The 17,581-nt window shown below is 42.7% G+C and overlaps 1 protein-coding gene across 1 annotated transcript in view; it reads right to left on the reverse strand.

Annotated features, from left to right (window-relative positions):
* Positions 1 to 17,581, reverse strand: part of CCNY (cyclin Y) — a 171,013-nt gene that overhangs the window by 32,818 nt on the left and 120,614 nt on the right. Inside the window, exons 3-4 of the mRNA XM_055146843.1 lie at positions 15,666 to 15,700; positions 1,109 to 1,209 (exon numbers count right to left, since the gene is read on the reverse strand). Of these exons, the coding sequence (XP_055002818.1) occupies positions 1,109 to 1,209; positions 15,666 to 15,700 (136 nt within the window). The remainder of the gene's footprint in view (positions 1 to 1,108; positions 1,210 to 15,665; positions 15,701 to 17,581) is intronic.

The raw sequence follows: 17,581 nt of genomic DNA on the forward strand, positions 1-17,581 counted from the left end.
TTAATATGGACTGCTGCTAAATGTAAACGGCTACAACAGACTTAACTAAGTAAAGCGAGAAACGTCCTGGATCTTCACTGTTGAACTGCTGACCACGGGCCGTGGAACATCAAGATCTCTGATCTTTTCTGAAGGGTCCCTGCTGTACCAATGCCAGCAGGGACACACACACAGGGACACACACACACGAATCAATGTTCTTTCCCTCTTATTCTCATTTTAAATGAAGAAAGCAAAGTTCCCAGAGTTTGAACCCAAAACTCCACTTTTCCTCCCTTAAATCTTATTTGAAAGTAGGCTACAAAAGCAGGGTCTTGTCTCGACTTTCCTCACTGGTTAGAAAGCCACAGTCAGAATTCAGATCTCTCAAGTCTAAGCAAAAGCACATTTCACCAAGTCAGACCATCTTTCTCCCATAGCCTTGGCCTGTGAGTTGGGAACATGGAGCCTCATTTTGTTTAGAAAGTGAAATATTAGTAGACACATAACAGGATGGCTTTGTCAAAAAAGTGCATAGACAAAAATTTAAAAGGTTTAGTCTACATTTGAAGTACTTTTAAAATGTCAATTCTAAAAAGTCATTATGCCATCTAGCATTAATCATAACCACCTTACTAAGAAAATCCACAACCCTTAGAAACAATGGATTTTCTATTCTTCAGCTTTTATGTAAATAACAGTATGTCCAAATACCTTGAATAGTCCATATTTAAATTACCAAGTTCATTGTATCACTGTCACTGTCATCCCGCTGTTCATCAATTTTCTTGAGCGGGCACCAGTAACATCTCCATTGTTAAGACTTGTGTTACTGTTTTTGGCAGGATACACCACAGGTAGCTTGCCAGGCTCTGCCATGTGGACAGGATAGTCTCGGTAGCTTTCTGGGCTCTCCAAGAGGGAAAAAGGAATTGAACCTGGGTTGGACACGTGCAAGGCAAATGCCCTACCTGCTGTGCTATTGCTCCAGCCCATTCACTATTTAAGTAATTTCTGGAAGTCAGTAGCCTCCCACTGCCCCTCTTACCTGTCCAGGTATCTCAAACAATAAGTTACCAATCAAGTTAAGAAACAGAAGAAGCAGTGCAACAAAAATCAGTATACCCACCATTTAATTGTATACTTGAGGTTTGGTTGACTGACTGTGCTATCATCTAGGAAAATAGTAGAGCAGGAGCTGTATTTTCTTGCTATCTGTCCTGGAGGATGCTAGAAAACAAAAGCAACACCACATAACAATTAAACTGAATTCAAAGTTCTCTAAAGCAATATGATTCCCTTAAACCTGAGACCCGATTTCAGAGGAAAATGTCTCAGTAAAAAATAGTAATACTACCACCGAAAACAGTACAAAAACACTTTTACATAAAGAAGAAATTCCGTGGTCTTCCACATGAAAGGCCACCTCCACTCCTGGTGCCAAATCCCCTTTCATCAAGCGAACAGAAAATTCACGCAATCAGACTAGAAAGAATGTGCTTCAGAATATGATGAGTCCACACAAACCAGAGTTCACTAGTCATTACACCAACACAGTCCCCAAAGCTTTATGCACTGAGATCAAGACAAGAATCCTCTGCACCCATTTTCTCTATTTGGGTACATCATAAAATTGTCTGCCTCCTCTGTCCACCTCCAAGTGATTTATCATATGTCCTTGGTTCATGAAAGGTTAGACTAATCAGAGAACAAATGCCTTCTGTCTTGTAAAAATTTGTAAAATATACAATAGTATGAGGCATTAAAGAGAATCCCTTCTCAGTGTCTCTTATCAATGTCTCTCTCTGGGACACACAGTTCCTTCAGTCACTGCTAGAGGGCACTGCTCCACTGAAACATTAATACCCTCCCAGTATGCGGGTCCAAAGTAGTAAGAACCAGGAAAATCTAAAGATAAGGTTTGTTCTTGGGCTTTTCTTCTCAAACAATGAAAAGGCACTGAGAACTTTCGTGAAGGTATAATTGCAACCTGAATGTCAATTCTAAAAAGGCATTTTCCCATCTAGCATTAATCACAACCAGCTTATTAAGAAAACCCAAAAACCCTTAGAAACAATGGACTTCCTATTCTTCAGCTCCCAGAAATCATGTTTAAGATATGAAAACCCAGAATCTAGTGACAGCTATTTGTATGGCTGGGAGGGGAAAATCTCAAGAGTGATGATGTTTAACACAGAAATTTATTAACTTAATTAGCAATTTTTAAAAAATATAGAATAAGTTATAATACCAACAAAAGGACAAAAACAATTTACTTCTATTCTTGAGGGGTTTTCAACTCTTTCCTGAATTAAATTTCCTCAAGATTAAAATGTTATTGAAACAACAAGAAATAAATGGTTCCCCGAAAGAAATATAAGCATCTGAGTTGTGGCAAGAAGATGTGCACTCGTGTGAGTACAGAAAACATCATCCCTCATCCTCAACCTATGAAACTATCTTTTTGCACAGGAAACACTCCTTGGTAGGCAAAGACCTTTGGGGTCGGAGGATTAACTGGAAACTAGCCCCAAGGGACAGCCAGTGCTGCTCTCTGGCTCTCCCCAGCTTTTAGCCTGGGTCTCTCAGTACCATAGGTGGACACGGTAAACCCAATATGCTAGGGGCACACCAAGTTAAGTTTCTGAACCAACTTAAAAAATTTCTAAACTGAATAAAAGCCCTATGTTACAAAGATTTCTTGTTCTGTTAAAGGGAAGTTGAAAACCAATACCATTTTGTTACTGCTCCTCGAAACCCAGAGAAAGCGACATTTTCCCCTTCTCAACTGGTTAAACTTTTACTAAGTACACCCCCCTTGACGCTGTACTCATATGGCCAGGCGGTCTGGCACTGCTCTTTCAGAGACTGTTTCTCAAGCCTACAGCTGTTAACGTCAGAAATCTGGTCTCTCCCTAATGGACTGAAACAAACATTCATGATCAAGATGACATGAAAGATGCCTGAGGAGGAACACGTGCCCCCTTGCCCTGCCACACAGCCTTCGCGTGTTCACAATGCACACCCCTCCCACATCCCTCTCCCTAGCCACACACTGCCGCTCTCCCGGAGAGACACTCCCTAAACGTTGTCCTTGCTCACGCTATCTGGTTTTCTGTGCAATGAGCAGTACACCTGGTTTCTGCCAGTAACAGAATCTGGGGGCTCGTCAAAAATTCTAGGTCACTATGGCCTTGGGGACTGAGATCCTAGAGAAAAACTGCAGTCTAGCAGCTGCCTGATTGGGAGAATGAAGTGTGCCCGGAAAGCACTGGCTCCAAAGATGGCTCCAAGGAGCTTTCCCAAGAGGCACAGAGAATTAAATTGTGAGGGAAAAAAGTGGCTGATGAATAGATGTGGGGGATCAATGATTACTTCTGGGGTCAGAGGAACAGTATGGGGGATAAGGAGCTTGCATAGATTTAATCCCCAGCACCCCTTGTGGTCGCTGAAGTCACACCAGGAGTGATCCCTAAGGGCAGAGCCAGGAGTAAGCCCTGAGCACCCCCCCAAAATAAAAACCCAAAACACAATACACACAAAAAAGGGTAAAGTCTTAATTTAAAACACATCTTTATAAAGTTAGAGTACTAAGTATAATACTTTTAATTTTATTTTAACCTGTGTTTATTAATGATCATTATTATTATTATCTCATGCTATCTAAAAAAGGAAAACAATGGAATTAGTCTCACAAAGCTTTTTATAGTTAGCCCAGAGGCAACAGAATAAAGGTACAATCGTGTGTCCTAAACCCCACGTCACCCAGTATACGGAGAACTTGTTTGAAAGGTAAAATATTTAAAGCAAATGATAGAAATACTTAACAACAATTAGTCTCTCAGGAATTTTTTGCTAACTGAAATGTTAACAAATTAAGTAATGAAATAAATAATGGACTATTCCATGTAAGATAATCATTCTGATGAGGTTCTGGGTTAATTAGTTTAACACTGCACCCTTGGGAGAAACATACCATAATCTCCAGTCTTGGTATAAGTTTATCACAAGAAATTTCACTTCAACATGTTTTGTCTTAGGCTGTTTTCGAATCTCCCCCAAGAAAACCAAGTTTTATCAAGTTAATATAATAGAAACTGAGTGTCTAGATCAATTTCATTAAAATATTAGTAAAGAAACCTAAGTTTACCTTTAAAACTAAAACTTGGCTCTATGAAATATGTCATCTAGAAAATATTATTATAAAGTAGCACATGAAAAATTCTATTTGCAAGTATTAAAATCAAAAGTTACTGATACAATACTCTATAATTATACCATTAAAAATTAAAAGATCTGGGGCTGGAGCAATAGCACAGTGGGTAGGGAGTTTGTCTTGCATGCGACCGACCCAGGTTTAATCCCCAGCATCCCACATGGTCCCCTGAGCACCGCCAGGAGTAATTCCTGAGTGCAGAGCCAAGAGTAACCCTTCTGCATCGCCAGGTGTGACCCCAAAAGAAAAAAAATTAAAAATTAAAAGATCTGAAGGATTATGCATTCTAAGAACTTTGTAAAATTATAGCTAATAAAATAAGAAAGTAGGTTTTTTCAGTAAGAATAAAAGGGACATATACATTTTGTTAAGGAAAAGAGGTATCTGTCTCAAGGTGGAACTAGATATTTGTGGAATAGAAGAAAAGTTATCAGATAGAATGAAGACTTCAAGAAAACTGTAGGGTTGTTTGTTTTTTTTAAGAAAAAAAATCTAAGGAAAGCCTCAATTATAGGTGGTCAAACTAAACAGAATCTAGTAAATTGCTCTGAAAATTTTAAAGTCAAAGTTTAGTATTTGTAGCGTACTTCCAGACTGCATCTTGATCTTTCCTCTGCACAAGTGATGGATAAAAGCATTCATAGGGCTGTGGTAAGCTCTTAATAACAGACTGCAAACTGCTTAAACATAAGACTTATTATCAGAGTAATTTCACGAATGTCAGCTTTACCATTAGGTTCTTGACTTTAATCTTGTAAACCTGTTACAGATTTGAAAGGAGCTAATTGAAAGGTTAGCTAATTCAAAGCTAATCTGAAAGGTTCTGTTGGCAACCACAAAAGTTTTAGTGTTTATTTTGAAATCCTTTGTTACTTAGTTAGCTATTGTTTTATAATGATCTGCATATTTGAGAGATTATTAATGTCTATGACAAAATTTCCTGGAAATCAGAATTCAAAGAAAAAAATAATGTCTTTAACTTTAAAAATATATATGAAAAGTCTTAACAGAACTCCCGGGAATCTCCATAAAAATAGCTGCTCTCCTGGTGGGAAGATAAATACACATGAAACTAGGTCTATGTGTAAACTGAAATATCATGGAAAGCTGCCACAGAAGAAATGGTAAACCATAATATATATAAATGTCAATAAAGATGCTGTGAAATTATATGAAGAGGGCTCAGTGGCAGCGCATGTGCTGGGCATGAGCAAAGCCCTGGGGTCAATCCCAGGTACTGTAACAAGTAGCTAAATAATAGAAAATGTCCTTAGTATTTTGGTCAATTCACCTTATTATTCATAAATTTGTTTTCCACAAGACAGTGAATTTGTCAATTAAATCATAATAAGACATTTAATTATGAACATTCTAAAAAAATTTATCTTGGAACTAAAAATTTTTTAAGTGCATGGCTCTTTGGGAAAAAAACTCAATTCCCAAACGAGATTAAAATTTTCTGCAGAGTAGGGCTAGAGAGATAGTACAGTGGGTAGGGCACCTGCCTCGCACTGATCGTCTGGGATTCAATCCCCAGCACGCCAGACAGTGCCCCGAGCTCGCCAGGAGTGACACTGGGCACTGAGCCGGGAGTAAGTCCCGAGGACCACTGGATGTGACTAGGTGACTCAAAACACAAAACCGAAACAGTTTTGTTTCTATATTTGACTAAGTAGGCTGTTGAAGATGAGTTTAATTTTAGTGATTTTTTTTTGCTTGACAATGTATTTTTTCTGAACATAATTTTCCCACTTTTGAGCTGACGAGAACATGAACAACCTGCTAGATTGTTTTCGTGATCAAAGCTGTAATGTTTTCATTTCACTATGCCCTACATATCAAAACGTGATAAATTTTGGTGAGTATTCTTATTTCTCCTGGATATGTGTTTATTTGTGTGAATCCAGTAAGAAATTTCTTCTCTTCCTATAACAGAATTGAAAAACTGGATAAATTGCTGAGACTTGAAAAGTGTGTCAGAGATCACACAGTTTTTGGAATCGAAGCTGATTTCTGAGTCACTGAAGAAAAACTAGCAAATCATTTGCTGACAAGGTTTTATCTATCAAGATGGAATGAAGGTCAGCCCAGAAATTCGTAATACAGATGTTACAAGGCAGCATTTAACACTGACTGCCTGACTGGAGAGAGAGAGAGAGAGAGAGAGAGAGAGAGAGAGAGAGAGAGAGAGAGCGTGAGAGTGCAAACAAACCTCTAGCAAGAGAGAGAGAGCGAGCGAGCGAGAGAGAGAGAGAGAGAGAGAGAGAGAGAGAGAGAGAGAGAGAGAGAGAGAGAGAGACAGAGAGAGAGAGAGAGAGAGAGACAGAGAGAGAGAGAGTGAGAGAGAGACAGACAGCTCCTGAGCCCGGAGCGGTCTGAGCTGCGATTTCTTTAAGAAGGCAAATTACAAGAATTCATTATTGATTCATGTAACTCTGCAAGTTTATGAGAACTAGATTTGCAAATTCATTTTATTTGGTAGAACCAGGGGAAGAAACATGTACTTCAGTCACACAACTGTCTGTGGTCATCAGATTCTAGTCTTAGTCGTTTTGGAAACCTTTGCTTTTTATTTTGTGAACTGAAAGGGACCCTCAATTTTTCAAATACCTGATTCCCATATTAGTATTTCTAGGTTCTTTGTTTTTTGGGGTTTTGTTTGTTTGATTAGTGCCATACCCAGTGGTACTCAGGGCTTAGTCCTGGCTGTGTTCTCGGGGATTACTCCTGACAATGCTTAGGGAACCACCTGGGATGCCAGGGATGGAAGGAACCCGTGTGCAAGGCCAGTGCCCCAATCGCTGTACTATCTCTCTGGCCCAATTTTGTTCTTTAACTTAAAGTAATGAGAATGTGCTTTTCTAACACCATGCAAACTGGAGAAATACCTAAGGACGTCAGAAAAACTACAACCCAGGGGAGGCTGGCATCTGAAGATGTTTCAAACTATACCTAGAAATAAGAGTTTAAGTTCACGACTTGGAAATAGTTTAACATGGGGGGAAACACTTTCTACTAGCCCTGACTGTGCCTGCTCTGTGTGGTTTTTGTACTCGGTTGTCTGCAAGTTTCTCTCTTCAGTTTGTGTCTCATTATCCCCAACAAACTCCTCTCCCATGCCCACTGGCTCGCCTCTGCCCAGCTCCAGCGGGCATGAGCCTCCTTCTCTGGCTAGCACCGACTGAGTTCTCTCGTCCAGCTCACAGTGTTCACACCTCCATGCAGAGAAAGTAGTCTAAAGAGGATGCACACGCTTTGGCCTTGTAGGGAGGCAGGCGCCAGAAGGAACGGGAGGAGGGTAAAGCGAGGTGCGGGGATTACCTGCAGGGGATGTTGGAAATCAGTGCCCCTACAGCTCAGCATCACCAGCTCCACTTGCTGCCAATTGCCTGAACCTAGAGAAAAGCCTCCCAAACTGGTTAACCTCATTCTGAGCACGACCCCCCTAACTTAGGTCAGCGCACTCTACTGCCGCCAAGTAGTCCTGCATTTCGAAGACTACACCTGGGTCCTAGAGCTGGTACCAATGGGAATCCAGTCCCTCCCAAACGCAGAGAAATGAAAATCAGTGACCCAGACGAAATAAGTCTTTGAGGAATACATGGACCGCCCCCGCTCCCGGGGCTGTCTATCTTCCACAGCTCTGAGGAAACCTTCCACCCTGCACTCAGGGACATGCTCTGTGAGTTACACACTCTGCCATTCCCCGAGGCAGGCACCTCCAGAAATACCTGAGTGTAAAACCCCTCACTGTCACTGTTTGGCTTTCTGGGGAATCAAGAAAAAAAAAAGTTTTGTGGGCAACTCATGATTTTCTAAAAAAGACAGTTTGGTACTAGAACACTGATTCATAGATTGTAAACCTTTCTTGATCTGAAATCTGTAGCACTTAAAAAAAGGAAGAGAGGCAGACAAGGGATGCTTCCTAATTTGGCTCCCGCGGCAGAGGAATGTTTTGACTACTCCGTGGCAGAGGAAGGTAGAGCTGGCCGGAGCACGATACTGCTTCCTATGGTGCAGCACCAGCACGCATCCGAGAAGGCAGAGTTTTCCATCTTTCCATCTCTGTTCCATCCCGGAAGCATCAAGGAAAAATGTGTTCTGATGTGTCAGTCTGAATAAGCACATGGTATACCAGACAATTCTCAGTTTTAATCAACTTACCTTCACCAAGTTATCTCATGATTCTACAAAATCAGTATGCTTGTACTTGCGGACATACACGGACTCTCCCACGAAGGTTCTAATCTCTGCACAGAACAACAGAGCATCTGCTGCGCTGGAGGACAGCAACGGCGAACAGAGCCCCACACGGTTAGGGGCTCACTCGCCTCTAACTAGCTGTGTGACCCGGGCCAGTTCCTCAGTCGGCTTCTATGATGTGTAAAGCAGAGAGGAAGAAACCAGGCCTCCTAACTCACACTGTACTCATGAGGAGTAGAAAAATAATTATTGTAAAAGTGCTTCAAATAAGACCAGCACATTACAGCAGGTCTTTTTCTGTTGTTTGTTGTTTTTCTTTCTGGGTTATTCCCAGTGATGCAAAGGGGTTACTCCTGGCAGTGCTCAGGGAACCATACGGAACGATGGAGATCGAACCCATGTCAGATGCATGCAAGGCAAACGCCCTACCCTCTGTGCTATCACTCCGGCCCCACATCAGTAATTTTTTTAAAGAATACTTTACGCATGTCCCAAAAAGTGATGAATATCTTCTATGCCTAATGTAACATTTTAGAAGTATATAATAAATGCTTAAGATGAAGCTTCACTTGTAAAGGATGATTGTCACAGTACCGGCAGTTTGAAACACTTTACCACTATGACAACTGTCTTCAAGAGCTAATATAGCACCAACCACATACTTAGATGGGAAGCAGAGAATATTATGATCAGTAAGAAGTCAAATCTGAACCATATTTAAGGAGATGAAGTTTATTATCTTTTAAATAATATAAATTTTATGACATTAAAGTATGCAGAATAATATTTTAGAGTAAGAGTGAAGAAAAGCATGTAACTGGCCTGTTCACATGTCTATGTCTCCATGTGATATAAGTCCAGTATTTATATCAAGAACCACTAACATGAACTGCTGAACTATGTAGTTAGGATTTCACGCAAGTATAATGACACTTTTGCCCTTATTTCAGTCAGAATTCTGTCTGATCAGAGATGCCCAGCTGCACACACACATGTCTGCACGTGTGCCATGTGCAGGACACAGAGGAAAGTGGAGAACAGGGGCCAGGCCTGCACTGGGCCCTCCCACATCTCCATCCTCTGTCCACTGCCTCTCCTGAGTATCGCATAGACCGCAAACATGGGAGAGAACCAAGGGGCAAGTGGGCAGCGTCAGTCCCCTCCTGTTCCTCACAGGGACTCACGGACAGTGGGAGACCTAACCTTCTCCAGGCCAGGACAAGCCAGAAATTCCATCGTGCTCATTTCTGAAAGCTGCCTCACAAACCACAACCCCCTTCTCAATCAGAAGTAACTCCAAAGGACTGGGAAGGGGGTTCAGTAGTAGAGCACTTGCCTTTCATGTGCGAGGCCTCGGGTTTGATCTGTGCCACGGCAAAAAAACAAAAAGAAAACCAAACAATAAATAATTCCAAACTGTTCTATCAGTGTTTCTTCTCAGCCCCACCCCTGTCATCTGAGCTAAAATTCTTTTCTTTTTTGCAGGGGGAGGTCACACCCAGCGATGCTCAGAGGTTACTCCTGGCTCTTCACTCAGGACTTACTCCTAGCAGTGTTCGGGGAACCATATGGGATACTCGATCGAATGTGGGTGGGCTGCATGGGAGATAAAACGCCCTCCCCACTATACCATCGCTCTGACACCTGACCTAAACTCTTCTCCATCCCCCTCCTATCCTTCCGGCCACTCAGTCTCAGTCTCCTGTGGACTGTGCTTTTCGGAACTCCCCTAAATCAGGTCTGTTCTTGGTCCTCTAGCCTGCCTCTCCAGGAGGTTCAGCCACTCCCATTAGGGGTTCTCTGAGAAGTCCCCACCTGGACAGTCCTCGTGGACATCACACACTGGCAAATGCAAAACTTGTAACAGTTTTAAATAAAACATAAATTCATTAAATATTCTTACATCTTCTGTCCCCCTTCCCTTTTGTACTTTACCTATTATATGAACAGACTCAACCACGTCTTTCCGATGCTAATGAGATCAGCCTGCTGCCCTAAGCCCCTTCCTCTCAAACCACTCTTCTCTGGGACTGTATTTCGTCATTGTCATCCTGTTGCTCATCAATTTGCTGGAGTGGGCACCAGTAATGTCTCCATTGTGAGACTTATTGTTACTGTTTTTGGCATTTGGAATACGCCATGGGTAGCTTGCCAGGCTCTGCTGTGCAGGCAAGATACTCTCGGCAGCTTGCCGGGCTCTCCGAGAGGGGCAGAGGAATCGAACCCGGGTCGGCCTCGTGCAAGGTGATTGCCCTACCCCCTGCGCTATCGCTCCAGCCCGGGACTGTATTTATATAATGTAAATCAGATCACACCACCTCCTGTTTAACTGATTCAGAGACTCTCCACTAGAGGGAGGGCATATTCATAATTCCTCCCTTTCCTCCGTGGCTGTCCACTCCTTTCTTTGGTGTACTAAACTTAGACAATCAATTCATGACACGTTACAACGTTAATGTTTATTTAGTGGCCATCCAATGGAGACACAGTATTATAGCTACCTTACATTTATCCGTTTCAGCCCACAGACACCTAGAAAGGTAGGTAGAAATTTCTTCCATTTTTTTTTTTAATTTTCCCAGTTTAGTTAAAAAAAGGGCCAGAGAAATAATGTTCCTAAAGTCAAATCTAAAACATGGAGACACTCAGCATATAGATGTACTCAAGAATACACTGGCAGGGCGGGGGGTGCAGGGAGAATCAGCCACACGCAAAGCAGGCAACTTAGCCCCCATGTTACCTCTCCAGTAAACTCTTATCACTTAATGGTTTCTGTGCATTAATCTAGTGTTTTCAATGGAAGACCAAAAACACCCCAATTTGTTTGGATGTTTAAGAATTTATTAGGAACAAATAAAAATCAATTAAAAACCATGAGAATTTATTGTTAGAAAAAAAAAGAGATAAGTCATGAAAGTTTGTAAAAATTGCTACCTCCACATAACTCTTTTAAAAACTCTTGATTCTGAGGTGTGCGATCCTGCGAGAGGAGACAGGATTCCAAGTGCGACCACAGGTGGGCGGGAGCCCAGGAGAAGGGAGGTGGAGTTGGGGGCCCGCCACCGGCTCAAATGCCACCCTGTGCTGTCTCACAGAAACAAGACCGGAGAATATTCTCCTCATTTTAATGATGAGGAAACAGAGTGAGAAGGAAATCCTTCCGGACTGAAGGAGACCCAGGGCACCAGTAAACGTCATGGACGACCCTGGACCCTGGACCCTGGACCCATTACCAGTGATAAACACGTGGCACAAGATCTGGAGAGCTAGTAAAAGGGTAGGGAGCTTGCCTTGCACATGAACAACCCGGGTTTGGTCCTCTGCATCCCCAGAGCACCACCAGGAGTAAATCCTGAGTACAGAGCCAGAGGTCATCCCTGAGCACTGCCAGGTGTGCCCTCTCATCCTCCGCCAAACACACTAAAAAAATGACCTCTGAAGGCAACATAGGAAGCAACTAAACTTATCAGTTCTCCTGCATCACACAGACCTTCACACCGCCCAAACATCAATTCACTCCGTCTCCTAACAAGAGAGGCAGAAGGAAGGGAAGGGTAACAAATTGTTCTACAGACACGTCCCAGACAAACAGGGAAACCTCCCATCTGTATCAGCATTTGTGTTTGTATAGCATAACTATTTCTAGATATTCTATAGGAAAAAAATTATTTAAAAAGAGAAAAAATTAACGCAGCGTCTTAACCAACTTCCCTGTGTCAAATAAAGGGGGGACTGTGACTCTTCTCTAAGGTTTCAGTGAGGTGTGGAAACCTTGTACTCGGTATTGCTGACGCAAAATTCTCATGAATTCGAATTGCAAAAAAAGATGCATTCATTAACTTGACTGAATTTTAAAAGAACCTACTGAAATAAAAAACTAAACTAGGGATTCTTTCACCCCCACCAGGCCAAGGCTACCTCACAGGAGCTGTGTCACTTAAGAGGGTATCTCCCCAAGAGGTTCTAGCAGTGTTTACGCTTAAAAAATTCAATTCCTTGATCAAATTCATTCTGTTCCTTAATTTCCACAAGTTTACCTGGTAAAAAAATAAGCAGAACAGAGACTATTTTATAAAGAATCTACCCCTACCTCATTTGAAGCGAAAAGTCAGAAATCAATCTGGAACTGAGCTATTTAAGACAAATACATTATCTCTAAGGCTAGCCTGGAGTGACAGTATAGTGGCTAGGACAGCATGCCTTGCACGCTGCCAACCTGGGTTTGATGATCTTGGCACCACGTATGTCCCTCGAGCACTGCATGGAGTGATCCCTGAGTGCTGAGCCAGGAGTCATCCCAGAACACCACTGAGTATGGCCCCATACAAAATAAAGCAAAACCAAACAATCTCTAAGCCTGTACTCCCAAATGGAGTCGAAAAGAATAAACTTCATCCAAAGCATCCTAGTCTTAATAATTACGAGGGGAAAAAAATCAAATCTGTACTCAAAACACTTTCATCTGTTTTGATATTAAATAGAATCTGCCTGTACTTCGATAGATAAATGAGCATCATCAACATAGTTACATGGTGCAAGACCTTGCATGCAAATCATCTTCCTTTCCATTATCCATCTGATGTCACACAGGGGAGGAAGTGTGACCAATTCTATAAGAGAAGTCAAATATCAAGACTTCTTCAAGGACCTCCAATTAGTGGGGGGTAGATCTAGTTTGGTTCCATGTTCAGCTAAAAAAGTTATTCTTGCAACTAATATATAACACACCTGAGTTGCTCTAACTTCTCCCGAAGTTCCCGGATGGTTCACCCATCTCACTACCAAGACAAAAACTCTGACTGTACTGCACATGAGGCAAATGCCTAAATTTGTTTTAGTCCAGCATTTAGATTTTAACTTTTTAGATTAGGTAACTTTAAATATGCTGTCACCATATGGCAACACAGAACAGACTAAAGGAAAAAGCATGATGAGTTTTTCCTAACTTTTAGGAAAGAGTTCCAAACTCCATCCACCTCCATTTATAACCAGGAATTTTCACACTTTAATTAAAAGATTCGTTAAAACAGTCAACCTTAAAGAGCAAAGCAAAAAGTAAGCCTTTAAATAAAGCATAAATTTTACATGAAATTTATTACACAAGTCACTTAAAAATACCAAAGGTATCTTATCATATATCCAATTTTCCTATAATGTAATTCTAATTACATCTAAAACTTAAGTGTAGATTACAATAGTAATACAATTTGTCCTGATTTAGCTGTCAAAGCTCTCAGAGGGGATTGTTCTCGGACTGTTTTAAGCTTTAACACCTGTAGTAATTCTTAGAGAAGCAGTCTCCCTTTACTTAACTCTTTACATTTTCTAGGGAGTTCTAAGCTAATTAAAGGCATATTTTTTTTTTTTTGGGTCACACCCGGCAATGCACAGGAGTTACTCCTGGCTCTGCACTCAGGAATTACCCCTGGCGGTGCTCAGGGGACCATACGGGATGCTGGGAATCGAACCCGGGTAGGCCGCGTGCAAGGCAAACGCCCTACCCGCTGTGCTATCACTCCAGTCCCAAGGCATATTTCTTTTTCTAACCTGAGTTTCATTCTTTATATGCCCTTTCCCTTGAGAATGTTCCCAAAGTCTACTGCTTTCTTTGATAACATGCTATTGGCCAGAAATGAGAAAAAAGCTATCTTTCTACAATCAGGTGGAAATTTCCCTTCTAGCTAGAGGGGTTATCATGGTTTCAGAAACAGAGGTGGACCATGCTAACTCTCTTAAATGGCTAATCTATAACCACTGCTCTTATTTTTACGAAACAGGTAATCTGAGCAAAATGTAAGAAGCATTTCCAAAACTTGGAAATTAAAGAAACAACATCCCTGAACCAATTTAAAACAGGGGAGAAATGTGATCTCTATACATTGTATTAAATCTTATTTATCCTTTATTATTTTAGCCTATTATGCAATTTTTTAAAATCTGAGTACCATGGTTGGTTCATCAGCCTGACAGAAGCTGCAGGTAACTCACTTGGTTGGAACAGCGCCTTCGGAAGGCGTTTCCCCCAGCGTCAATGCCACTGACGGGCTCTTTCCACCCTAGCCAGTGAGCAGACTGGAGGTTCATGCTGTCACCTGGCAGTTGGTTTTCGGTCAGACATTTAGCACAGAGATTTCTCTCATACACAGAGAGCGCATCCAAAGCAGATTTCAACGAGTAAGTGATTCTACTGTTTTGTTTTGAGGCCAACCCGGTAGGCAACCCTGGCTTGGTGCTACTACCTGGGTACTGCAGGTGCCAGCACTATGGGTGTTAAAAATGTGAGGTTAAGTAGGAAATGTAATACTATTTGGACGGTAGCAAGCATGAGAGAACACACCTCTGTCTTCTTTACCACAGTCAAAACTGGCTGGGGCCAGGATGGACACCTATCCCCCGCTTTCTCCGGCACACACTTAATGAAGCTACACTACTGATGAGGTTCTGGCTCTTCTCTTCTCTTATGATCTCCTATCAAGTCTATTAATGAATGGGGAAGGTCAAGTATACTCAGCAGACAAAGAGTTAAAAAGAAGGATTTTCAGAATGAGCGAAAAGCACTTAAGTTTTTATGACCAATTTTAAACCGCTAAGGATGGGAATGAAAAAGAGAAAAGACGTATTACTCGGCATATTTTCTTTAGGAAATATAATTTCACAAATGTTATTCACTGGTGCCTTACTCCTGGCTCTGTGCTCATGGATCACTCCTAGCAGTGCTCTCGGGACCATCGGTAGTGCCAGGGATTGAACCAGGGTGAGCTGTATGCAAGGACACCACCTTAATCCCCTGTACTGTTTCTTTGGCCCACAATTAAATTCTTTAAAATTAACATGCTATTGACTTGATCCTACTCTGAGCCCCCAAAGAACTTGAATAATCTATTGAACACACTAAGTTTCTAAGAAAAGAGTACAGACAGAACCTCATGGAAAACAATCATGTGTTTATTCAAGTGAAACCGAGTAACAGACAAAGAGTAATCTGGGGACTGGGGGAGAAGGAACGGATTAGAACTTTTTAAAAATGTCTTTTAATGTGGATCTCTCCAGTTATAACAGCTCTGTGTGGCTTTGCTAAAACATTGGGGCGGCAGCTAACTACCATGCCACTCTTGTCTACATGCAAACGAAATTGAGCACGAGTCCTCTAGCATTCTTCAAAGGATCAATAAAATTCATGAACCATTTTCACCTGCACAGACATGGTCACTTAAGCACCTCACAAGGACAGTAATTAGGAAGAATATAGGAAGGCAGCTTCACTTACATGGTTAATGAAGAGGCTCTTGCGTTTTTCTCTCACTGTGAAAACAAAAGATGCAACAAAAATGTTACATGCCTGCATGTCAACCCTTTGCAGGTGGTCAGGGGGCTTCTGTGTCCCAGACCTCCCATTCCCCACCCACCAATGTGCCCACTTTCCCAATAAGACCATACAGTTTGAAAACAGCCATCAACTTAAGATCCTTAGTGAGTCATTCAACAATTTACTTCTAACCCAGCTAGCCCCATAAAAGCCAGGCTGTCCAGGTGAAATATAAATAACAAGAGCAACCGCCTAAGCACTGAGACATGGGAGACGCCGCTGTCAGAGGTGTGCTCGTGGGACCTGAGTTATTCTCCATGCTGGCTCTGGTTGGTAAAGGAAGCAGCTTTCTCTGGAGGGACCTTCTTTGTCTGGCTTCACAGGCACTGCAGACGGTCCCCCAAAGCACCGCTTCATGTACTCCCTGAGCACTGAGCCTACTTAAACCCAACAGAACACGATTTCTCCTTGACTTTGCCCAGGGTGGCTGCCCAGCATGCCTCAGGCAGCCTTCTCCAGGCCTTAGAACTTCTCAAATCAGGCGCCTCAGCCACACAGATGAGTGACGTGGACTGGGTTCTAGCAAACTCCTATCGGCCAGCCTGGTATTTCCTTTCCTTTGAAGATTAACTTTTGAGGGCACACACTAGTCAGCTGACACTTTCATTAAGGACGTCACCACAGACGTGAGCAAAGGTCCCCTTTAAGGAGCTGAGGTTCTGCATTCACCTCAGGATGTCCTAGAATATAGTTTATCATCTAGGAAAAGCTTTAACCCGGGGCAGTCCACATCCCAAATCCACACTCGTTCATTTTCAAAACTCCTCTGGCTTGGATGAGGAAACAGCAGAGGGCACCCGGAAAGATCCCTGGCACTACACCCCTCAGCACCAGGTCTTGCCAGGTGTGGCCTGTGCACCCGAGGTGGCCCAGCACAGGGCACGACACACAACACGAGGGGCACTGCACGCTAGCATAAAGTGCAAGTGGCTGCGTGTAACCGGGAGTGGCCCTGCAACCCCAGGAGCACCGCCCGGAGGCGCCGACTCCCCAGAGAAAGTCCAAGTGCATGATCAAGGGATCTGGGGATTGTTTGCTCAAAGTTCTCCGGTCCATAAGGAAACACTTGTCTTACATTTGTTCTTTTAGAAGTTCCATTCTTTCTGGAACAACTGTTATCCCTATTCCCGTCCCAGAAGTACTTGAAATACAACAGCAAACGGCAGGTGAGGACGCTCGCTGCTGGGTGAAGAGGCCGGCACGGGCCTGGAGCAAGGCAAGCACAGCCTGAGCGCCAGCTCGCTCAGCGTGGGGGGCCCAGGACTACCGCGGACCCGGAGCCAAGTGAGCAGCGATGTGTGAACCACAACAGGAAAAGAAATGAGGGCTTGGCAAGGAGCACTGGCTTCTAATTCCTTGGCATATATGCGTTATGTGCACGCGTGGTACACATGTGCTTTCCTTGAACTAAAACTCAATGCTTAATTACTGGGCACGTATCCAGAGGGATAGGATGACATTTCTACAGATTTCACATTGGTTGAAGAGACTTGGAAATTCTACAAAGGCTGTCAACTTGGTAAGATTTCCAGAAAATTCCACAGATGACAACCCTTTATTCATCCAGCAGTAGGTTTGTGCTGATGCGTTTTGTGTCCCAATTATGGCAACTGCCTCCAGCATACTTAAACAAAACACCCATGCAAGGGTTGGGAAGCTAGGTCAAGTGGCATGGACATGTGCCTATCACGCACGGGGTTCTGAATTTGAGCCTTGGAACATGACCCCCCCATCCCAGGGTAGCCTGGAGACCCACACACTCCAAACCATCAGGCCTACACAGCTGGGCAGAGTATGCCACGTATGGTCCCTACCCA

Source organism: Sorex araneus, chromosome 9 (genome assembly GCF_027595985.1).
Source record: "Sorex araneus isolate mSorAra2 chromosome 9, mSorAra2.pri, whole genome shotgun sequence".
Lineage (NCBI taxonomy): Eukaryota > Metazoa > Chordata > Mammalia > Eulipotyphla > Soricidae > Sorex > Sorex araneus.